Below are 25,107 nucleotides of genomic sequence, written 5' to 3'. Positions count from 1 at the left end.
CCATAGTCCATCACAAAAGGGTAGATTCCAGTTGTAACCCAAAAGTCCATGTTGGCAAAAAGCTCCATTCAAAAGTTATAATCCATTTTGGGAAAAAGCACATGTCTGTCCTTTCTCAGTCAAACTCCATCTTTTTCCCAACTTCTACCAACCTCCTTCCCAGGATGCCTCATAAGGAACACCCCCCTCCTGGGTCTTGTTGTCCCACCTAACTTTCTCATGGAAGCTTGAGTTGTTATCATGTCTTGTGGCAGAATTATTATGACTACCAGGAATGTAACTCTCTGGCTCTTCTTAGCAACTAGATAACCAGAGAACGAAGCTTCTCTGAAACAGCTTGTAAAATTTTCCTACCACAGACACAGACATTAAATCAAGATGGATGCTATTGGGACAATCTTAGGACTACATATCCCATTCTCGTAACACATAAAAACACAAATCATCACAGGAGTCTCCTCTTTTTTCCAGTGATTGGCATATTAAATTCTTGCTGCTGTAGTTACATGTATGATCAAATACATTTTTTTCTTTTTCTGTTGAATCTGGTATTATGATCAACAAAAACAGTACAGGTACTTATGGAATTATAAGGATAACATTTTTTTAAAAAAAGCTCATGGACTAGTTACCAAAAGCTCTTAACTTCCCCTACAAGTCCACTATATATGACAAAACCATATTCTTTTAATGTGCATTTCCAACATTTGTTAGAAGTACCTTGATATATTTTTGATAATTTTTCAAGTATCATGTACCATCTATAGAACATCTTATATATTTTTTCTTTATATTTAACTTCTTTTATTAAGTTAATATTGTCTTCCCATATTTGTTACCATAACTTCAAGTTAATATTCTGGCCCACATTTTGGGCCCATTTTATCATACATTTTTAACTATTTCATCTTGCATTTTGATCAGTTTTTCCTTTACATTCAGAAGTACCTAATCTAATGGTGTCTTTTCCTTCTGAAAGCCTATTGTTTTCTCTCTTGTATATCTTGAATCTATTTGTGTTTTTTCCATGAATAAAGTATTATTTAAAGTAATACATTCATTTTCATAGCTGCAATTCCCCACATAAATGATTTTCAAACATTCCCCCAATGCAATTCCCCACATAAATGATAACTGAAATTCTGACCATTTTTCAAGATCTTTTTCAATTATACCAATTACTTTGATATATTTCTCTTTGATCAAAGTACTTGGATTTTTTTGTAATCTGAATTCCTAGGTATTTAATTTTTTCCCTCTTTAAAACCTTTCATTTCTACTAAATTTTGGATCTCTTCTTTCTTCATATTTCTGGTGAAAATTTTGTAGTTTTTGTTCATTTACTTTTAGTCCAGGTACTCCCAAAAATTGTTTCCATTAATGTCCTCATTGAATTTATCAGACCCTCTAGAATAAAGACCATGCCATCTGCAAATGCCTGTATTTATATTTGTTGTAATAATGTTTCAATAAATAATACAAATGGTAAAAGAGACAATGGGCATAGTCTTGTTCCTTTTTGTATTTTTGTATGCTGTATAAGGGCCATTTATTCTAATCATTGCTTTCTGTTGTCTATACATAGTCATTATTGCCTCAACAAAGTCCTTTCCTGTTTCCATCGTTTCTAATTGTTTTAACATGAAATTCCAATTGACTATGTCAAAGGCCTTCTCTGAATCAAGAAAAATCATAGCCATAGCTCTTCCTGGTTGTGTCTCATAATATACAAAATCATTTAATATTCTCCTAATATTGTTTCTCATCTCTCTCTTTGGCAGGAAGCCAGACTGATCTTCATGAATTTAATGCATAAGACCTTTTTTCAGTCTGTCTACTAATACTGAAGCATATATCTTGGTTTGCCTTCCATCTAACAAGGACTTGTAAGAATGTCTTTGCCCACAGCATGAAGAACTTCATCAGGAAGGCTTTAAACGGAATTGGAAGGGGGAGGGAGTCGCAAGCACAGAGTTAAGGGTAGATGAAGTTTTGCACACTATAAACTGATCAAAAGGGCAAAAATAATAACATTAACAATAGTAATCTCAATAATAATCAAAACAATAATCATAATAGTAATCATAATAATATTCATAAAAATGTACAAAGACAAACAGGTCACAAATCACACACCCTCCTCTGTCTGGCTACCCTCCTCCCAATGTATACAAACAGCAGGAGTATGGGAAAGAAACAAGAAGAACTGGAAATTTTAATTCAGAAGGGTAACTATGACTTGATAGGAATAACTGAAACTTGGTGGGATGACTCCCATGACTGGAATACAGCAATTGAGGGATATAAACTGATCAAAAAGAACACAGAGCATTAAAAGGGAGGTGGAGTGGCAGTATACGTCAAAATTACACATTCCTGCACAGAAATACAGGAGGAGGAGATTGGCTGTCCAATCGAGAACATCTGGATCTAGTTGGGGCAAAAAACAAAAGGAACTTGGTACTTGCAGTCTTCTACTGACCACCCAATCAAAGAGAGGAAGCAGATGAAACTTTTGAAAAACAAATTACAGGGTTTTGAAAGAGAAATGACATGTTAGTGATGGGATATTCCAATTACCCAGATATATGTTGGGAGGCAAAGACTGCCAAGTATGGCCCTTCCAAGAAATTCCTAGCTTGTGTGGCTGAAAATCTTATCCTACAAATTTGCGGATGATACCAAATTTGGCAGAATAGCTAATACTCTAGAAGATAGAAACTAAATTCAAAATGACCTTGACAGGATGGAGCTTTTTGTTTGTTCAGTCGTTTAGTCGTGTCTGACTCTTCGTGACCCCATGGACCAGAGCATGCCAGGCCCTCCTATCTTCCACCGCCTCCCGGAGTTGTGTCAAATTCATGTTGGTTGCTTCGATGACACTGTCCAACCATCTCATCCTCGGTCGTCCCCTTCTCCTCTTGCCTTCACACTTTCCCAACATCAAAGTCTTTTCCAAGGAGTCTTCTCTTCTCATGAGATGGCCAAAGTACTGGAGCCTCAGCTTCAGGATCTGTCCTTCCAATGAGCACTCGGGGTTGATTTCCTTTAGAATTGATAGGTTTGTTCTCTTTGCAGTCCAGGAGACTCTCAAGAGTCTCCTCCAGCACCACAATTCAAAGGCATCAATTCTTCGGCGGTCAGCTTTCTTTATGGTCCAGCTCTCACTTCCATACAATACTACAGGAAAAACCATAGCTGAAATTCTGCAGGGATAAGTACAAAGTACTGCACCTTGGAAAAAGAAACCAATTGCAAAGCTACAAGATGGGGGATACCTGAGTCAGTAAAACTACGACAGAGAAGGATATTGGAATTGTCGATCACAAGCTAAATATGAGCCAACACTGTGATGTGGCTTTAAAAAAAAGGCAAACACTATTTTAGGCTGCATTAATTGAAGTACAGTTGCCAAATCCCACGAACTACTTGTCCCCCTCTATTCAGCACTGGTTAGGCCTCACTTTGAGAATTGTGTCCAGTTGTGGACACCACACTTCAAGAAGCATGCTAACAAATTAGAACAAGTTCAGAGGAGGGCAACAAGGATGATCAGGGGCTGGAAACCAAGCCTTATGAGGAAAAGCTGAAAGAATTGGGTATGTTTAGCTTTGAGAAAAGAAGACTGTGAAGTGATATGATAGTAATTTTCAAATATTTGAAAGGCTGTCATACAGAGGAGGAGCAAGTTCTGTTCTCCAACATCCCAGAGTGCAAGACACACAACAATGGGCTCAAGTTAAACGAAGCCAGGTTTCAGTTGAATATCAGGAAAAACTTCCCAACTGTTATAGCAGTACAACAGTGGAATCAGTTATCTCAGGAGCTGGTGAGTCCTCCAACACTGGAGGCATTCAAGAAAAACTTGGATAATCATCTTGCAGATATTGTTGTTGTTGTTGTTTAGTCATTAAGTTGTGTCTGACGCTTCAAGACCCCATGGACCAGAGCACACCAGGCCCTCCTGTCTTCCACTGCCTCCCAGAGTTTGGTCAAATTCATGTTGGTAGCTTCTATTACACTGTCCAACCATCTCGTCCTCTGTCGTCCCCTTGTCCTCTTGCCTTCACATATTGAATTATCAATATATCACACCCATCAATATCTCAATGTCTCTATATTCTCTTAAGATAAGAATGGAAATGTATACATGCTAAAAATTCCAGCTCGTTCTAGGACTACTCTATTTGGAACTTTCTCCTGCCAGGTGATACTAAAAGTGTGTCGGAGACAACGCATATGGAACATGTTCAACTTCCTCTCCTCCATGCACAAAGAGCCCAGGATTCACTGCAGTACAGGAGTGTACTCAGGACATAGGCTCTATAGACATGGATCTTGGTATATGCCATCAGCTTCTTATTGAGCCATACTCTCTTTGTGAGTCTAGAGAACATGGTACCTGCTTTGCCAATGCGTTTATCCAGCTTGACATCTAGAGAGAGTATGTCAGAGATTGTTGAGCCAAGGTACCTGGGCATGTTGTGAGAATGGCTGATGGTCAGACTCCAAAAGATCTCCTATATGGAGAATTAGGACAGGGAAATTGCCCCAGAGAGAGACCACAGCTGGATACAAGGATATCTGCAAGTGGGATCTGAAGGCCTTAGGAATGGACCTCAACAAATGGGAAAATCTTACATCTGAGCATTCAGCCTGGAGGCAGGCAGTGCAGCATGGCCTCTCCCATTTTGAAGAGACCCTTGTCCAGCAAGCCAAGGCAAAGAGGAAGTCACAAAAGCAGCAAAATCAGGGAGCTGAACAGGGGACAGATTGTATTTGTCTTCAGTGTGGAAAGGACTGTCACTCTCAAATTGGCCATCTCAGCCATTCTCAGCACTGCTCCAAGACCTCTATTCAGAGCCTGTTACCATAGTCTCCCGAGACTGAAGGATGCCTACAGAAGAATGGAAACTAAGTTAATAGTCTTTGTTTTTTTCTTTCTTCACTCTTGTTTTGAAAATCCAGTAGATGTCACTGTTAGTCTGTTTTTCTTTTAATCCATTTTTCTATATCCTGTGTTTAAATTCCTTCTCCTCCTGGTTTGTTATCTCTTCCTTCCCTCTAAACCTTCCACCTCCCACAGTCTAGGTAAAATAGTCCACAAATTCCCTGAACTTAGTGAGTTAGTTACATTTCCAAAGCCTCATCTCAGCAATGTCTGTTACCAGTAGTCTTTCTGTCCTTTCATTCCTTCACCAATAATTCACAGATATGTCCTGTTATTCCAGTCTTGAATTATCTCCTCTTTCTTCCCAGGCCCTGATAATAGTGTGACTCAGTCCAGCACTCTTGCACAAGGTAGGATGGAGGTGGGGACGTGGGGTGAAGGTGGTAGAATGATAGATAAAGAATTTCTCACATTGAAAACTTTCTCCAATGGTATTATAGAGACAGTAAATGTGCTATTTCTTTATAGATTGTTTTAAGAAATCACACCCCTTCCCTTTTTGTAGGTAGGGAAGCAGAGGACCCACTTCAAGCTGTCTCATTTAGTTTCCTCCAATATTCATGGACTTCTCCCCTCCTCCCTTTCTTCACTTTCAGGATGTTTTTAATCTCAATACGTCCATAAATCCAATAATTGTTTTAGCTTACTGTTTCTGGTTCTTTTATGTTGATTTTGATTGTAGTATATTTTCAGAATTCTTTCTTTCTCGCTCACCCTCTGCCTTGGGGCATTCCTGGCTTTCTGCCAAGATGGCGCTTTCCCAGCTGGTGCTTATGATGCTTGCCTCTGAGTTGGATATCTCGGTTCTCACTGATCATCCAGAATCAAATTGCTGCCACTGGTTGCTCAACATCTTCCTTTCCTGAAAGATGTCTTCAGATCCCTCCTGGGGCCTTTCCGCTGTGTAGCAATCAGTATGTCCCAGGAGCAAGACCTGGGTATGTCCGATCTTCGCCTCGATGACCCACCTCCTCCTTTATTCTCTCTTTGTGACCATCTTGGAGCTTCTAGCTCCGCTGCCGCCGCCTCCTGTTTTATCTGATAATGCTTATTTTCAGTTGTAGTTTATCCCTAGCTTGTTGCTGCTCTGGAGACTCAGCTTTAAATGCAACGGACACTATGTTGTGGGGTTTTTCATTTTTCTTCTTCAAAGGATGTTCTTAGCCTTGTAGTCTTTCAGGAAATGCTTATCTGAGCCACATCGGAAGCAACGAAGAATGGGGTAGACTTTCTCAGCCTGGTCTCCCTCTTGCTTCAGCACATTTCTCCTCATGGACTGCTTGCAGATATCTTGGTAAACTACTTCTTCCTCTATCTGGCTACCCTCCTCCCACTTGGTCAGTTCCTGCAGCAAACATTCAGTAAAATAACTGACTGTCAAATCAGCCTCTAGTTAATACTAGTTGACACCCTCTCAATTTCTTCCCTTCTTCATCAGGGTCGTCAGGTGGAGTATCAACTACAGTCCATGTTTTCTATCTCTTCAAAAAATCTCCTTTTTTAATAACCATGGCATGTAGTTGTTTTCATTTAACTTCACTAGAGGAAATCCTCAAATAGCTACAGTGGGGTCTTGACTTAAGAACGGCTTGAGTTAAGAACATTTTGACTTAAAAACCACTCTCATAGGAAAATATTGACTTGACTTAAGTACTTAGATTTGAGTTAAGAACTGAAAAAAAACCACGTGGGAGGCAGGGAAAGTGCAAAATTTGAACTTTCAGTTAACTGTTGGCCAGTGAAAAGGGTGCCTGTCTGCTTCCTCACTCCTCCCAGCGTTTAGAGAGTGGATTGGGAGACAATCTTCAGACTGCCTGGTACTGTACTGCCTGGACTGTCTTTTCCCTGCCTTCCCTGAACCTTTCTTGACCTAAGAAAAAAAGAAACAAAATATCCCCCTCTAGTGGTCGAAGGCGGAATAGCAGCTTCCCATTAGTTTCTATGGACGGAAAAGAGCAGATACGGATCAAATGGTTTTCAATGCATTCCTATGGGAAATGCAGATTTGACTTGAGAACATTTTGACTTGAGAACCGCCTTCCAATACGGATTAAGTTCTCAAGTCAAGACCCCACGTACTAAATTAGACTGCATCTTGGAACTTTAAATTAGTTTCTTTCTGTCTCTAGCTGTCCTCTTACCCCTCCTGGGCTTAATAAGCAGGACACTCACATTTTCTGGACTTCTGAAAGCTCCCAGCACTTATGGACTGCTCCCTCAGAAGCCACAAATCACTCACCAGCAACTCACACACTCTATTGTGTAGCAGAAGCATGCTGAGCCCATAACCATTTGTCAAATATTTCTTTTGGAGTGCCCTGAGCAAAGGAGTGGTACAACCAGCCTTCTTCAAGAAGAAAAAACATGAGACAACAGCTTCTTCTTTAAAGTTTATATTACATATGTACAGTCTTCACAAAATGCTCCACCAGCATGTCCTCTAGCAATTCTCCAACTTTCCAAAACACATGTGTGTTCCTATGCATACTATATAGTACAAATGACCAATCAAGTAACATTACCTCATCCTAAGTTATCTCATAATAATTACATCAGCTTTCTGCCTAGTCAGCATGGCTCAGCTTAATACACAGCTGTACAATATGGCTGACTAACAACTTCCTTTATACATTCAGTCTACAATGTCAATTTCTTCTATTACAAAGTTTGTAATTTCCTGACAAGAAAGTTCTCTCTCTTTTACTGCCATCTGGTTAATGCTGCAGGCTCTTGTGGATAACTTTTTTCCCCTTTCCTTTCAAGAGAACAGATGCTTTAGGGCAGGGGTGTCCAACCTTTCACCTTCCCTGGGCCACATTAGATGAACATTTGGTTTGGGCCGCACATACATTTGGTTTGAGCTGCATGGGGGGGCAGCCCTAGCCGTCCTCCGCAACCCTGCTCCAAGCGCGCTTACCAGCAGCTTCGACTCCGGTGGCTTTATGGGGCCAGGAGGGGGTCCACCTATTGACAGGGATGGCGCAATGCAGTCACGCATCTCCCTTCCCGCTCCTTCCTTCCTTCTCTCTCCCCCCACCACCATTTTGACGTGCCCCGGCCGCATTCCAGCCGCAAGCGCCGGCAGTGTAACTTGAAACTTTGGAATTTCTTTTAAAATAAAAAAATTGCACTGGGCCGCATTACTAGCCGACCTGGGCCGCATGCGGCCCACGGGCTGCAGGTTGGACAAGCCTGCTTTAGTGCATGTATTTTTGTGTAATTACTAAAAAGATCAGCAACATTTATCTGCAGCACACAACCATAGTCTGCTTTGGATGCACTCACTGATCAATGACCTGATACAACCAAGAATCATTTATGAGTTACAACATGAAGAGATTTTGTGTCAGGGGAACAGGAGTTACAAGGCAGGGAAAAAGAATGTAAAGGGATGCCACTCAGTGTCAGAGTTTTTAAAATCACTGCATTGAATTACAGCTGACAGCTTAGAAAAATGTATTGTCACATCTCTTTGACAGGCATGGTGTGGTGCCTCTCTGACACAACTGCCCCTGAGCCTCTATAGTACAAAGAAATTGGAACTGGAACAAAGTTTAAGTAGAGTCATTTAAGGATCCTGGTCCAAACTACTTACAACTAGACATTTAGGTGCCATGTGCCTATTTAGCTCCAAAGGCCATGGTAGAACTCAGGGAAGCTGTGTCTCCAAAGTACAGAACAATGACTGCTTGACAGCACTACAACTTGTCTATATTGTTGACAAATCTCAGTTAGTACCTAATCTTGTCAGCGCAGGTTCTAGGTACAAGAAACTCAACACACAGCAGTAATTTTATTTGCCAACATAATTTAACTTTTCTATATTTAGTCAATATTTACAATTTTGGTATATTTATGTGAATTGATGTTGACAAATTAACAATGGCTGTCTTTGTTACAAACTCACATACACATCTCTCTGGAAGTACAGTAACAACCCACACATTTAGTTGCAATGTCTGACATACTTTAGTAATTCATACATACTGTGGAATCCCTTTAGATCCGATTTTCCCCTTCCCATTTAACACCCATTCAAAAACATCAACTAGTACAATGAAAAATGTTTCTTAGCTTTTAAAAATAGAGATTTAGAGTGGGAGCAATCCTCCTGCAGATGGCTCTTCCATCTATACAGTATTGAGGATATTTAGGTGCATAGAGTACATGTTTGTGTACTTATAATGATTTTTTTTAAAAAAAATATTGATTGTCTCAATTAAAACAGCCTAAAATATTACTAATTGACTGATCCATATTTCATCCATTGTTTGATTCAGTTATTAAATGTTGTATTCTATACACCTGTATCATTTTCATGTGCCAAAAAACATTTATTTTAACCAGAAAGAAAACTTTTTCTGTGAGCATGACACGGATGAATCTGGAAATCAGGTACTATTAATATTTTCTATTTTTTATACTCCTCATTTACATTGTTTCCAGTTGTGTATTAAGTCACCCCAGCAACATCACAGGTATGTTGTAAAAATACAGGTGTGTTTTACTTTGGTAGGAACCAGCTCTTTCTAGTTACCTGGAAAGAGAGAGAAGTTATCTGACACAATAAATTGAAATTTATATTATACAGGAATTATTGGAAGATAGAAATTCCTTCATGGAAGGTGGTAACAAAAGTATAACTCTAATCCTGTGAGCTCAACAATAGAAAAGAGAGGTTTACCTTTATAGGACACAAACCATAACAAATGTGGGAAATAAGATCAAGAAGTCCCTTTGCTTAGGACAGTTGGACCAAGCAACACTGTTCTGACACTGCCTTGCCTAGTTTACAATAGCATGTGATCTATAAACAAAGACACACATATATGTTAAAGTCACTGGTGGTGTCTTGTTAATACAACATACTGTAGAGAAACTAAAACAAGCCTGTTCTCAGAACATGGGTCACACTAAACGTTACAATTCTAGTTGTTTTCATATCATGAATATGCCAACTGTTTAGTTTGGGGATTCGTCTCCCTTGTCTCCTGTTATCTGGTTTCTTTTGTAGACTAGCTGGAGACATTTGTGCTTCTGACTTTGCACATCCTTATTACACTGGCCTCTTATTCTTCTTATATTGGAATATATTGAGTACATATGCAATATATGTATTAGGGAGAAAAGAAGAGGAAATTATATCTTTCCTACAGGTCCATGTTCCATATCCTTGTCTCCATTCATCTATATTGTCTCAATATACTGTTGAAATATAGATCATAAGCTTTTAGGAACAAGAAACAATGTTTGTCTTTTAAAAATGTTGTATTTATACTGTTCTTCACAGGTGTCCTGTAAACAATACATTCCAAAATTGTTTCTGCAACCATCAGTTGGATTTTTTTTTCTTTGTAGAATTCTGAAATTTTGTGCAAAGTTTGAAACAACCTTTACAAAAATGTATTTCTAGGATAATGCATGTGCTCTTCCTACACAAAACAGCACACATTCTTTTAGAATTTCTTTGCATGAAATTCCACAATGCACATTGCTTGCTGCACTGTGGAGACTACGCGTCTACCAAGTCACTAACAATGAGGCATAGATACCACCAGTCATATTCAGAACTGAACTCTAAATGCTATTAATTGAATTGAATTTCTCTTTTTCCCTCACAGCTAAGTATGAAACTATGCTGCCTGATGCTAGAGAAGCAAGCTGGAAAAGCATGTGAGTGCTGCACTCACAAAACATAAAGCAAGCTGGGGGAAGGGGAGAGTGGTATGAAACTGGTTTAAAAATGATTTGCCAGTGCAAAACAATAATCTTCCAAATGAAATTTGGATAAGCAAATGGGCAAAGCTGGATGGGAACATATAAACAAGCATTTTTCTAACTCACTGAAAACATATTTCCATTTTGTCAGCCTTAAGGAAAGAAAATATTTTGGTGAAGTTGACACGACTGTACATCTACCTCCATATGATGAGGGACCATGAACATGCACATAGGTAGGTTTCTCTACATGAATTCATTAGTACACAAAGAGCTCTTCCTCCTGGTTGCTAAACCTGTAGCCAGAGGGGAAATATTTGCCAGTCACTTATGTTTGCCTATAAAATGTAAATTAACAAAGAAATAGATGTGGAAACCTGTGTTAAACCAATTAGAATAACCATACAGTGGTGCCTCACTTGACGACGATAATCCGTTCCAGCAAAATCGCTGTAAAACAAAATTGTCGTCAAGCGAAAGTAAAAAGCTTTTAGAAACAGGTGGGAAGATGCACACAGATTGAGAGCAGCCAGGAGATAACCATGGGAATAACATTGATAAAAGGTAGGGTGAGCTTTACTCTTTTACAGTAAATGTGTGTTGACTACACACTTAGAGCTAAATAACGCATTTCATTTTGTATTTCCTTATTATAAGGACTCTGATGTTCTTTAATGTATTTTTAAGAAAGCTTTTGAAACTTTTAAAGTTATACTGCCTTTTACTTTTAAATGAAGTATTATAAAGATGTTCTTTGCCTTATTAGGGTAGAAATATTTAATGTTCCCTTTTATTCTTGAAAGAGTCTGTACTTTTAATGAAGATGGTCCTATATTCCTTTTTTTTTTTTTTTTGATAATTTTATTATATTTATGTTCTTATATTTTTGACTGGACTAGCTCCTATATTTCAACACTCATGTTTTCATCATCATCATCATCATCATTCTTTATTATGGTCGCAGACCAGCAAGATTATAAAAAGATAGAACATAGAGAAAAATACATAGAGTATATGGATCCTTCTTTCAAGGTGATTGCAACATCTTCTCTCTAGTTCTCATAGCAATCAATAAAACTTTAGACACCCTGTCAGTAATATAAGTGGAAGCACCCTCTAAACAGGACTCTTATGTTTTGTATTCAAGTACAACTTCAATTTATTTTTCACAAGTTACATGTTTGAAATATTTTTGGACTTTAAGTTTTTCATATGGTACCTAGAAATGAGGTAAATAAATAGAATGTGCATAGAAATAAGTTCTGGAGTGGCCTGGAATTATTGCAACAACGAAGACACTTATAATGAGATATCCACATGAGTTTACAAATAGCTTGTAACTGATCATTTGATTTTGTTCTGTATTAACCCTTTACTGGGATAATGTCAGCTGTGCCAAATCATATAATTTGTCCACTTTGCCTGGGAGGTCGGTATATCTTATAGGACTCTTAGGGGGGGGTCAGTTGTCCAAATCTGAATGTGACAGAACACTTCATGTGAACCTCCCTAGTACATAAGGCCATTAACAAGGAAGAGTGTCAAGAGCTCTTCTACCTGTTCTTTAATAGCCATGGATTTTCTTCTCAACGCGGTCAAGATCTGCTTTGCATTTAAAATTTAAGACTGCAGTACCCTGGTACTTGCTTTGAAGAAGTCTAAGTTAGAGCCACTAAAAGCAATACAGTGGAGCCTCAAATTACGGATGTCCCTACTTACAAAAATTTCGACTTACGAAAATCTCCGCCCGCAAAATTTTGCTTCAACTTGTGGCTGGAGTTTCCATTTACAAACAGAAAAAGGCAGGGGGAAAGGGCGGGAAATTCAAACCGTTGGTGGCTTCAACCAAAGAGGCTGCTTCTTAGCCCCAACAGTTAGGAAAAGGGAGGCTCAGCCTCCCGAGCTTCCACCACTGCTGCCAGTACTGCCGGGAGGTGAGCTGCTGGACCATCCCGGCTGGGCTCAGCCTCCCAGGCTTCCCTGCCGCTGTGACTGCTGACAGTGGAGGCCTCCTGGGGTTCCCTGCTGCCCTGATCCACCACCACTGGAGGCCTCCCGGGGTTCCCTGTTGCCATGACCGCTGCTGCCAGGGAAGCCCAGGCTTCCTCGCCACCACCAGAGGCCTCCTGGGCTTCCCCGCCACCCTGACTGCCGCCTCCACCCTGCGGCTGTATAAGGAGGAAAGGGATCAAAACCATTGTGCAGTCACGGGATTGCTTTGATCCCTTTCCCCTCCTTTTGCTAAGCCCCGTGGGGCTTAAAACAAAGGTAGAAAACACAGATCAAAGCGATCCTGCAGCATTTTGATCCCTTTCCCCCTACATTTGCTAAACCCCACTTAGATTTCTTAATTTTGGGTTAGAAAAGTGGGGGGTCTTATAAATGGGGGCATTTTATACATGGAAAAATACAGGATGTTTGATCAAGCCTCTTGGACAGAATATTTTAGGATGGTCTGACTTAGCAGAAACAGTATTATCTTCAATAAATAGCAACAAACTTGTTAGCACTTTGAATGGAGATCAGACACATTTTCACTAAGGTGCTTGGCATTTCTGCTGTGAGGAAATGTTCAACAATCTGAGAATGTTCAATTTAGCCAAAGTATTACTCTGACATTTACCCTTGTGGCACCTGCGTGTTGTGCCCTCACAAAGGCTCATGTCACGTTTTCCTCTCGCTGCCACCAGTGGGTTACTTCAATCCACAATTTAAATGATGGATGTCAGAACACTAGTCTTGTGAACAGAAACAGAACTTATTTATTAAAGTGAAGCAGATTGAATAATAACAGAAGTTTCTCAGATACTCATTATACATAAGCAATTCATCAACAGTTCTCTCAGTACATACTTCTTTTCTCTTGGGATATCATTGCTAGTACAGTTAACGGAGGATGATTTGAAATTTTGGCAAGGAATGATTAACAAATATTGTAATGAAGGGAAGAGAGCCAGAATAAATAAAAAGGATTGGTATAGAACAAAAACAAAAAAGGTGGTATGGGTTTACCAAATATAAAAAATTATTATTTGGCTTATCAGTTGAGGTTTATTGGAGAAATTATATATAACCCAGAAAGGTTAATTTGGCGGAAAATGGAATCATCAGAAATACAGGTAGATATTGAAAAATACTTGTTTGGTATGATTAAGAAATATAAAATAAGTGAAATTAAAAACCCGTTCTTAAAGACAATGTTAAACATATGGTATAAATATAGAAAGAATTTGTGCTCATCTAATTCTCCATTTGGATTAGTGCCAGAAACAGAGATTTGTCCTGTCAATATGAAAGTGTATGCGGAATCATTTAAAGAAAAAAGTGATTAGATTGAAAGATTGGTTGTATAAAATGAGATCAATAGAGCAAATGAAACATATTCTTCAGAGTAAGAATATCTCATGGTTAAATTATATACAATTAGAAAGATGGACTAATGAATGGATAAAGAAATATAACAAAAGGTAGAGAATACATGAAGTATGACCAATTTCTATTATCATATGAGGACATTCAGATGACTAATTCAGTAAAGGGCACAGTGAGTAAAATTTACGGATTCCTGCTCTCTGTAGAAGAAGAAGAAAGTGACAAAGAAGGGGTGAAGGTAGTGTGGGAACAAGACTTTGGAAAAAGGATAAATGGGGAAGAATGGAGGAAGATGTGGCATATGAGGGTATTAAGATTTATGTCAGTGAGAATAAGGGAAAAAATTTTAAACTGTGTCTAAGATGGTATTTAACACCAACAAAATTAAATAAAATTAATGCTAGTTATCTGAATGTCTGTTGGAAATGTGAGAAGGAAATTGGTACATACTTTCATATGTGGTGGGAATGTGAAAAATTACAAAGATCTTGGAAACAAATTTTTAAAGAATTAAATGATATATGTGGAAAAGACATAGAATTGAATCCTAAGATCGCTTTGTTATCAATATTTGAGAATGTGGAATATAAGATGATCAAAGAATTGATAACTAATTTATTAACAGCAGTGAGAGTAATAATAGCTAGGCAATGGAAATCAAAATCTGAATTTCAAATGGATGAATGGTATAATGAAATATGGAATATAGCTATAAATGATAAATTAAATTGTTAAGAAAGGAGAGTTGAAAAAGAATATATTTTTTTTGAAATATGGGGCAGATTCTTGGAATATGTACTAACAAGAGGAAAGACAAAAGCTCCAAATCAAGAATCAATGCAGTTCTGGAGAATAGAACAATAAAAGAAGAGGAAGAATATAGATGGAGGAAGAAGAAGATTATTGCAAGAGGTCCTATTCTGTGGTAGTGGGGAACACAGTTAAATTGTATTTTGGTTTGTGTATTTTCTGTTTATGTTTTAGTTAAAATTAAATTTTAAAAAAATCAAAATCCCAGTCCACATCTTTCATATAAATATACTGTATTCATACACGTCCCTTGCAAGGAAAGATAGTACAGATACCAGCATCTCCTCTTGCCCTGAAACTGCAGTGTCCATCTTATGTTCCTCCTTGTCAAATTTGTTTGACCCTGCCTTCCCTTCAGCCTCTGTCTCCCCCAGCTTTACTGTACCACCAGGTTTACTGTCCCCAGCTGCTGGGAAAGATCAGCCCATGTCCTTAAAGTGTGCTGCTTATATACCACCCCATAGTGTTTAAAGCACTCTCTGAGTGGTTTACAAGTTAATTATGCAGGCTAAACATCCCCCCTCAAGAGCTGGATACTCATTTTATCAACCTCAGAAGGATAGAAGGCTGAGTAAACCCGGTTACCCGAGATAGAACCCCAGGTCATGATCACAGTTTTGACTGCAGTACAGCAGTTTAACCACTGTGCCACAAGGTCCTTCCCCAGGTCTACCTCCTCTTGTCTTCCTCCCCAGGGCAAGCCAATTGGTCTCAGTACCTGCATTAGACAGCCTCCTTGGGGTGCCAGAAGTGACCCCCTCCCAGTACTATAATGCATTTCACCTTGGACAACCCTTACACCAACACTATAGTGCATGTGAATATTATAATCCTTAGAAGGAGGAAGAGAGAAGACTCCCTGGAAAAGACCCTGATGTTGGGAAAGTGTGAAGGCAAGAGGAGAAGAGGACAACAGAGGACGAGATGGTTGGACAGTGTCATGCAAGCTACCAACATGAATTTGACCAAACTCCGGGAGGCAGTGGAAGAGGGCCTCGAAGAGGGCCTCCATGGGGTCATGAAAAGTCATACATGACTTAACGACTAAATAACATCAACAAGAGGGAGGAAATGCAAACAGCTGAGACTGCAGTGTATGAAAAATTGTAGTGTATGACCATCTTGTTAATGGTCTTGTAACTGTAAGAGAGAGAATTCAACTTGCAGATTTTCTGCTTCCTTAACATAGGCTCTAAATAAGAGTTATACTAGCTTATAACTGGCAGTTAGTATTTAGAAACTGTTAGTTACCATTCCTTCAGAACTAGCCCCAACTACTTCAAGGGACTTTTCATGTGTTTAAGAATATGCATAGAAATGTGTTAAGCGTGCAACTAAGGCATGGCCATGTATCCAACAGGTGTCTAAAGGCACATTATTGTGTAAGTTGAAGTAGTGCTTCTTCTTGAGCCTCTGCTCTGTGCCACATCTGTTTTGACAGCCAGACTCAACACTGCACTCTGGGAACCAGTCTGAGAAAGCATCCCACATCACGGGGTGTGTGTGTGTGTGTGTGTGTGACTGACCAGAAGCTGAAGAACTGAAATGCCCTGGTTTCTGACAAATCTGTAACACAACAAATGATTGTGACATTATACAATCAAAATGATTAAGTAGTCATTTCTCTTTCCCAAGGTCTTGTTCTTATCATTTAAGATAGCTAGTGAACAAACCAAAAAGAGGCAAGAGCTCACACCTACATGTTTTGACACTAGTCCCAGAGTGTGTACCTGCTGTAACAAGACAGATATTCCACATAAATTCAGAAGCACTGCTGGAACTATATTTTTTTAACTGTACATTCACCACTTCTGTGAACTGCATACAAGTTCTAAGCCCCCCACCATCACGTTAAAATTCCAGCTACAAATTGATCATGATTTTTTTAGAAAACAAAATATAGTTCTTGCCATCCAAAATGTTCACAGACTGAAGTTATGACAAATACAGAATACAGCCTCTTGAAGAACTCTCATGGTTTATTTAGAAAGTATCTTGACTTTTTTTACTGAGAGAAAAACAGCTACTGCATGTATTGTAAAGATTCACTACAAGTACACAATATATAAATGACTCCCTAAATTTTCTTTTAATCATATTCTGGTATATATTATCGGATTGTAACTTCAAGTTGCTCTCCCATGTTGAATCAGCTTTCACATAACTTGGAAGCACTTTCTGGTTCTTAGGCATAACTGATTAGATTAACAGCGAAGGGTGGGTGGATGCTTTCTCTTTCTACTGATGTCTGTATGAGAAGAAACATAGTGACAAACCTCAAATCCCATATATAGAAGGGAGGAAGAGGATAACCAGCAAAGTTTTAAAAAATTATCTAAGTTAGAGGAAACAAGAGGGATAAGCTGTCATCATCCCCAATGTGACACACCCTATGGAACAATGTGCAAACACCAAGTAAATCGCTTACAGTCTAAATCTAGATCTATTCACAAGAATATGTTTATAGGAACATGGTTCTACAGGCACACACAAAGAAAGGAAAGAAAACAGTTCCTTTAGCAGAAGAGGGAAAGAGGACAGACATGTTGCACTTCTCACAGCAGAACGGAATTGCCACAAAACACAGCTTGTAATTTACAAACTCAAGAGATTTGGAGGGATGTATGGAATAGCCCAGAGAAACAACAACATTCCAGATCAAAGCACCTTTGGTGCTCCTCTTCCATTAGATCTGCCAAGCATTTCACAAGAAAAGCAGAAAAGTTTTCTTGACATAAACAAATCCCAGAAACCCTAAGAAACAACATCAAAAGGCTTTCACTTTATTGTTTGAGCAACAAGGCTCTTCCTACAGCTATTATGGGGGGGGGGGGGGAATCAAAATTTGAAAACTCAATGGCAATCCAAAAGAAAAGCCACCCCACCCCCTTACTGTAGCCATGGTCATTCCTGCAAGTCAGGTGCAGTCCACTACTGAACTATGTAGAGGCCATACATTCAAGCATAGAGACTGAAAATTGCAGAGTCTTGCGTTTTTAAAACAACTTTTGGTCTCATTCAAAATCATATATATATATGAGAGAGAGACGCACATCCCCCCTCCCTATTGCTAGACTGGAACAGTTTGCTGGAAGGGGCAACTTTAGATGGTGGCCAATTTAGTTCTCTTTTCAGTTGAAAGGTTTTATTTTCCGTTGTATTGGCCGTCTGGTATGCATTCAGACAAACACAGATACACACAGATTATGCTACAAAGATCAGTTCTCAGGTTCTTTACTCATCTTCAAAAACACAAACAATAAGTTTGATCAACTTTAATCCTCTGTTTTTGCTTCCATGCTCCTTGTGCGTAACTAGAGTGTGGGAAAACTACACGCCCCATCCACTTCCCACCCCCTCATCACAAAACATTGCAAATAATACCTTTGGAAACCTGAAGGTGTAAAATGCAAAAAGAAAAAGAGAGAGAGAAAAGGAAAGCTCCATTGCAGAAAAAAAATATCAACAGGATAAAGAACCTGTCTAGAGATTGGCGTTTGAAATCACCCTCTTTCAAGAGGGGCAATACGGTTCGTTTTCGTCCTTTATTTCCAGCGGATAATGAAATGCCAGCTTTTCTTTTCTTTTCTTTTTTCTTTTTTAGGAGTTACACAGCACTGGTGGCGGAGGAGCCGCGACCCCGTGAAGAGTTCCAGGCGAAGCGGGGCGGTGGGGTGCCCGCCCGTCCGAATGCGTCGCTCGGGCATTGGCATCCGGGCTCCCACGCGTGGCGTGCCCTGTGGAAAAACCCGCCGGGCGAAGAGCCACTCACTCACCTCGGTGCGAGCCTGCAGCCTCTTGTTCATCTCGTAGATGCGGTACTCCGGCGGCACCATGTACGGCGTGTGCCTTCGGTAGAAGGGGCCGAAGGGAGAAGAATAGAAGGGGTCATGCGGGGTGCTGGACATCTTGCCTGCTCACGGGGGATCAACGCGCGCAGAAAGGAATCGTCCCCGACATCCGTGTAGAGTACATGGGCTGAGAGTGTTTCTTCCCTGTACAAAGTAAGCCGTACACGAGCGGAGAGGGAGAGGGAGAGGGAGGGAGAGGGAGCGAGGCGAGGCGAGCCGCACTACTGGCTGGGAATTGCTGCGGGAGCCTTCCGTCGCTAGCTAGAAAGACCGGGGTGGGGGGGGAGGCAGGCAGGGAGGGAGGCAGCCTGAGTCTGGGAGAGGCAGCGGATCGCTTCAACCTCCACCACTTGTTTTTAAAGAACCGGGTGGGTGGGTGGTCGAAGGGGCCGTTTCCCATCCACACTGGAGCCTCCTGCGGAAAAAACAAAAACAGAATTTTCCTCCTCGAGTGACCGTTGTGGGCTTAAGACTGGGTGGATTTTTTTTTTTTTTTTTACCTTTGAGGAACTGGTTCGCCTGAGCAGAGAGGGCTTTTTCTTGCTTCCTCAACCCACTCGCTCAGCAAGTCACACACACACACACACCCCAGAGAGAGAGAGACTCGCAGAAGCCTAATGTGTCTTGCCCTGCCATTTCCTATCGGAGAGCTCCAAGCTCCGGAGAACTTCAAAGTTTCTTGCTTGTTTTATTTTTTGTTGCATTTATTGGTCTGGTTTCTTGAGAGGCCGCGTTTCATAGACTCTTCGCTCAAAGCAGCAGATAAAAATAAAGGTCGCAAGGAACCTGTGGGGCTCATCAGAGGCTAAACCTAGTTGATATAAGATTATATTGGCTAACATCCTGCACACAGTAAAACTGGCTTCTGCTTCATGAACCTTTCCAAACAAACTAATGACCAGCAAAAGCAGGTCTGGTCTTTGGAGAGCAGGGGTAAGTTGCTTAAATGAAGTACTGATGTTGTGCCATCCCTGTGAATCACATTAATATATACTGTACAATGTTGGTAAAGCCGCCCAGAGTGGTAGAATATACCAAATGGGCGGGATATAAATCAATCAATCAATAAATCAAATAAATAAATAAATAAATAAATAAATAAATAAATAAATGTTCCCTTTGACATTTAGTCCAGTCGTGTCCAGCTCTAGGGGGCGGTGCTCATCCCTGTTTCCAAGCCATAGAGCCAGCGTTTGTCTGAAGACAGTTTCTGTGGTCATGTGGCCAGCACAAGTGGACATGGAACGCTGTTACTTCCCCACCGTGGTGGTACCTATTTATCTACTCGCATTTTTACATGCTTTCGAACTGCTAGGTTGGCATAACAATGTTATATGCTGTCAATTTGCCTCCAACTCATGAATGAGCACTCTCCAAAATGTACTCTCCTCAGCTCTTGCAGACTCAAGGTCTTACTCTTTTCGTGTTGCCTTTCACCTTTCCCAACATTACTGTCTTTTCCAGGGAATCCTGTCTTCTCATGATATGCCCAAAGTAGGTCAGCCTCAGTTTCGACATTTTTGCCTCGGGAGATAGTTCAGGCTTGATTTGATCTAGGACCCAATTGTTTTTATTTCTGGCAGTCCAGGATATCCACAAAGCTCTCCTCCAGCACCATATTTCAAACTAAACATTTTTTCCCTCTCAACTTTCTTAACTGTCCAGCTTTCACACCTATACATGTTGATCAAAAATACAAGAGTGGATGATCCTGGTCTCCAATGACACGTTTTTACACTTGATGGTCTTCTCTAGTTCCTTCATTGCTGCCCTTCCTAGTCCCAGTCTTCTGATTTCTTAACTGCAGTCTCCATTTGGATTGATGATTGAACCAAGATATGCAAAATCTCTAATTATTTTAATTTCTTCTCTGTCAACATTAAAGCTCTGTAGTTCTTCGGTAGTCATTATTCAGTATATACAATACTGTCCCCAAATGACCTGTTCAGTTCAACATTTGGATCATACATGATTTCTTCCACTTCTGCTATGCATTATAAAACTGAAAACTGTGTTTTAAAACCATAATTAGCATTATGTAGTGCTTTCAGCACTCTATGGTACTTTACCTTCTAGACCCCAATAAGCCTTATTTACTTACAGTATGGTAGTCCTGTAAGGTGGGTCGGTGTTGTTATCCACCTATGGAAAAAGAGGACCGAGGCAAAGAAAAAGTGGTTATTGTAAGTTAACCATTGAATTTCAGCCAGAGTCAGAAATTGAGCAAAGGTCTTCCTGACTCATAACTTAGTTTCCTAGCAACTATGTTGCACTACCCAAACCTTTCTGTTGCATCAAGCATAACTCATGGGCAATAATAACATTACTAGTGGTGTCAAATTCTGGCACTGCTGCTCTTTCTAGAGTTGTGCATTTGGGATTACTTTACATTGTTTATGCCTGAAGTTCTTAATCCTTTTTTCATAAACAGCTCCTGTACTGAGAGCTGTTTATGGTCCAAGGTGTATTTCCCCTGGAAAACAAACAATGGCCAAAATCTTGTTGTTTAGCATAGTAAATTGCACTAGTGCACACCCACTGAATAGATAGGGATTTGGTGAGTCAACTCCTACTCTAATTATTATGTGAGGTGTTTCTCCCCATTCTTTCATTCTTTCAATCCAATATCACATGACCCAAGCATAATTAATAAAGCAGCAAAGTCCTAGGTGCCAAAATAGTTATTCATGCATCTGTCTGCTGGCAGATCGTAGCTTAGCAAACCAGTTTTGCTCTTAGATCATTCTGGTATCAGGTATCTGAAGCAAGACTGAGCAGAAAAGGGAAATTTTGATAACAAAAAGGGCTTCTGACTATTCCTAGGATTCCTATAGTCCAGTTCTCCAAATCTGGGCAACCTAACCTGCATACTGTGCACATTTTGTAGCTGTCTTTGCAAAGTATACCAGTTTGCATGCTATACAAAGTAAGTACATAAATAATACCAAGGCTGAAAACTCTGTTTTAGTTCTAGCATGTATGATTCCTGGAATTCAATCAAAGCAGATGGATCAAATTATCCCTTTGCTTAAGCCATTTTATGATCTTGAGAAATGGAAAGTTTTCTTCCCATTCCCTTGCAGAGGGGAAGGGAGATGAAAGTTTTCATTTCTTTTTAATAGTTGCTAATTGACACAATGCATCAGTGATGCATTGAAAGGGCTTTTTAAAAAACATCCTATCCTGACCTTCTTTGCTATATTCAACTTTTCGTACATATCCATTCATACATACCCATACACGCAGATGCCTATATATGTAACCAGACCTCCACCCAACTGCAATTTTTTTCAACTGCTTTGAACTATAGGATGAAGAAGCAAAAAACAAACAAACAAACAAACTGACAATTTGGAATCCCCTTCCACCTCAAGATACAGTGGTGCCTTGACTTACGAACATCCCAACTTACAACCATTTCGAGTTGCGACCACCTCCAGCTGGAAAATTTTGCTTCAAATTGTGGCCAGAGCTTCAAGTTGCTACCAGAAAAAGGCAGGGGGGAAAGGCGGGGAATTCACATTGCTAACCATTGGTGGTGAAGAGGCTGCTTCTTTGTAGCTCTTTCGCCCCAACGGTTAGAGTGAGTGCGTCGGAGGAGGCTTTGGACTGCATGGAGCTGCTTTCTGCTCCTGAGTAAGTACATTTACTTTGTTTTGCAGGGTGGGTTTGGGTTTTGGGGGGTATGTTTCTGTGCTGTTATGTTCTCTTGTGTTTTGGTGTTTTTTTCCCTCCAGCCCCATTGCGCGTTTGGATGGGGCTGGCTGTGTGAGAGAGTTTTTTAATTTTCTTTTTTTCCCAGTGCCATTGCATGTTCGGATTGAGCTGGCTGTGTGGGGGGTGTTATTTTTCCCCCAAACCCATCATGCATTCAGATGGGGCTGGCTATGGGGGGTATTTTTTCCCCAGCCCATTACGTGTCTGGATGGGTCTGGTTGTGTGTGGGGGGATGTTTTTTTAATTATTTTTTTCCAGCCCCACCGCACGTTCAGATGGGGCTGGCTGTGGGGCGTATTTTTTTCCTAGACCTATCACGTGTTTGGATGGGGCTGGCTGGGGGGGTTGATTATTTTTCAGCCCCATCACCTTCTGATAGAGTGGGTTGTGGGTTTTTTTGTGATAATTTCTTTTCAGCCGGAACGGATTAATGGAGTTTCAATGCATTCCTATGGGAAATGGTGCTTTGACTTACAACCATTGCGAGTTATGCCCATCTTCTGGAGTGGATTATGGTTATGGGGGAGAATTTTTCTTCTTTTGGCCTAAGTGAACTTGGGCTAAAATAAAGGGCAGGAAAGGAGGTGGGGAGGGAATACCTTCTAAACAGAACACCTTTAAAAACAAGCACCTTTTTTTAAAAAAAACCAAGCACCTTTTAGCTTTAAAAAAGGGCAGGAAGGGAAGGGGAGGGAGGGAAGGAACAATGGGGAAAAGAGGAAGGAAGGAAGGAAGGAAGGAAGGAAGGAAGGAAGGAAGGAAGGAAGGAAGGAAGGAAGGAAAGAAGGAAAGAAAGAAAGAAAGAAAGAAAGAAAGAAAGAAAGAAAGAAAGAAAGAAAGAAAGAAAGAAAGAAAGAAAGAAAGAAAGAAAGAAAGAAAGGTAATCACTGGGGCACACAGACCCCTCAGACAAAGGTTTGTGCTGTTAAGCACAAAAAGAGAGGAGAGAGAGAGAGAGAGAGAGAGAGAGAGAGAGAGAAGATGGGGGGGAGCCTTGAGTCTACAGTAGACTCCATTTTAAAATATTTTAAACTCCATTTTAAAGCCTTCCTGCCAGCATCAACAAGAACCACAGTTTTCTGATTTTAAAAAAGATAGACCTTGGAGCCACATTTTAAACACACATTTTAAAACAAAAGACAGGTCACAGTACACAAACCATTGAAGCCACAGAACCCAGCAAGCATTATTCCAGCACAGAACTCCTCATCACAGAAAGAGAGTCTAAATTGCATTTTACAGTCTGCCTGCATCTACAGCTAGCACAGCCCCTTACAGAATATTTTCTGATTTTAAGGAGGGGAAAGACTGTGGAGTCTTAAACTGCATTTTACAGCCTGCCTGCAGCAACAGTCAGCAACCATTGTTACAGCAAACAGATCCCCAAAGGAAAAAAAGACTTTGGAGTCACATTTTAAACCCAAACATTTTAAAACAACAGAGAGGTTACAGTACACAAACCCTAGAGGCCACAGAATGCAAAAATAAATAAATACATTTTACATTTTAAAATTACAGTCTACTTTTCACATTTAATTTTAATTTAATATTATAGTCTACTTTTCACATTTTAAATCCACACTGCAAGACCCATCAGGGCACAAAAACATAAACCCCCACCTAGCCCTACCAACATGCAAAAAAACCTGTACAGCACAGTAAATACTGTACAGTGTATGTACTCACTCAGAACAGGCAGTCTCTGTTTAAAAAAATGTCAAAAATCAAAAATTTTAAAAAAGCAAAAAATATATACAATCCATACAGTACAGTAACAGGCAGTACTGTACCAGGCACTCTGAAGGTTCTCTCTCTATCCACTCTCTAACTGCTGGGATGAGCAAGATAGCAGACAAACAACCTCTTTGCTGGCCAACAGTCAACTGAAAGTTTAAATTTCGTGCTTTCCCCGCCTCCCCCGTGTTATTTTCGTTCGTATGTTGAAGCTCCCTTTGCAAGTAGAAGCAAAATTTTTCGAACGGAGCTGTTCGTAAGTTGGATTGTTCATAGGTAGGGATGTTCGTAAGTAGAGGTTCCACTGTAGCAGAAACAATGGCAAACATTGAACTATGAAAGGATTGAAATCATATAAATAATAAAATTATATATACAATAAAGTTAGACAATTAGTCATAATAAAATAAACTTTTATCATTCCAGTAAACCCCATTAGAGATTAAAACATTACATGACTCATCTAAACAGACACATATTCTTTTTAGTACTTCCTGAGAGAGGCTGCTTTAACAGAAGAGATAGAAATCCTCCTTGTCACAAATTGATTAGACCTTGCAATATGAAGTTCAGTTTCTTCTTGTTCTCCCACTCTCTCTACCAAGGAATAGGTCTAAATAATGTTCTCTAATGCTGGCAATGCCGTAAGTGGTGGGAAAGATCACCTATTTCAACTATTCCTCATATACAAAATTTATTTTCTACTGGAATTTCCTGAAATGTCCTTGTTGTATCATATTCATTTGCTTAAAATGAAGATAAGTGGCCATATGTAAATCTTTTTTTCCAGTGGGAAAGACAAGTATTCTTCCTCCTGAAATTGGGTTTTAGTCTTTACTAACCATTTCATAGATCTTACAGGTCAGCTATATTCAACTGTGCTAATTCAAAGAGCTAATACTCTTTGTTTGAAACTATTTCTCGTATTGTAATTAAACAAACACACCATGAACG

At 39.9% G+C, this 25,107-nt stretch overlaps 2 protein-coding genes and 1 long non-coding RNA gene across 8 annotated transcripts in view; 2 read left to right on the top strand and 1 right to left on the bottom strand.

Annotated features, from left to right (window-relative positions):
- The window catches only part of LOC140707481 (uncharacterized), a 51,829-nt gene extending 36,776 nt beyond the window's left edge, over positions 1-15,053 (top strand). For 3 of the 5 annotated variants that reach the window (XR_013545546.1, XR_013545544.1, XR_013545545.1), the window contains 5 exons: positions 5,260-5,301; positions 9,299-9,346; positions 10,573-10,624; positions 10,821-10,905; positions 14,824-15,053. Coding sequence is in view for 1 of the 5 variants with exons in the window: in XM_078394065.1 (XP_078250191.1) it covers positions 9,299-9,346; positions 10,573-10,624; positions 10,821-10,905; positions 14,824-14,905 (267 nt within the window). In the remaining 4 variants the exon portion in view is untranslated. The remainder of the gene's footprint in view (positions 1-5,259; positions 5,302-9,298; positions 9,347-10,572; positions 10,625-10,820; positions 10,906-14,823) is intronic. The other 2 variants (XR_013545547.1, XM_078394065.1) reach the window with 1 other exon arrangement.
- Positions 1-19,283, bottom strand: part of LDB2 (LIM domain binding 2) — a 343,436-nt gene extending 324,153 nt beyond the window's left edge. For both annotated transcript variants that reach the window (XM_020809833.3, XM_073001068.2), the window contains exon 1: positions 18,628-19,283. In XM_020809833.3, coding sequence (XP_020665492.3) covers positions 18,628-18,759 — 132 coding nt within the window. In that variant the 5' untranslated portion in view covers positions 18,760-19,283. The remainder of the gene's footprint in view (positions 1-18,627) is intronic.
- The window catches only part of LOC140707483 (uncharacterized), a 79,189-nt gene continuing 72,801 nt past the window's right edge, over positions 18,720-25,107 (top strand). Inside the window, exon 1 of the long non-coding RNA XR_013545548.1 lies at positions 18,720-18,855. This is a non-coding gene — a long non-coding RNA (uncharacterized LOC140707483). The remainder of the gene's footprint in view (positions 18,856-25,107) is intronic.

Source organism: Pogona vitticeps, chromosome 5 (assembly GCF_051106095.1).
Source record: "Pogona vitticeps strain Pit_001003342236 chromosome 5, PviZW2.1, whole genome shotgun sequence".
In the NCBI taxonomy this organism is placed as follows: Eukaryota; Metazoa; Chordata; class Lepidosauria; order Squamata; family Agamidae; genus Pogona; species Pogona vitticeps.
The sequence above is the reverse complement of the archived record's forward strand: the minus strand, read 5'-3'. Positions and strand labels throughout refer to the sequence as shown.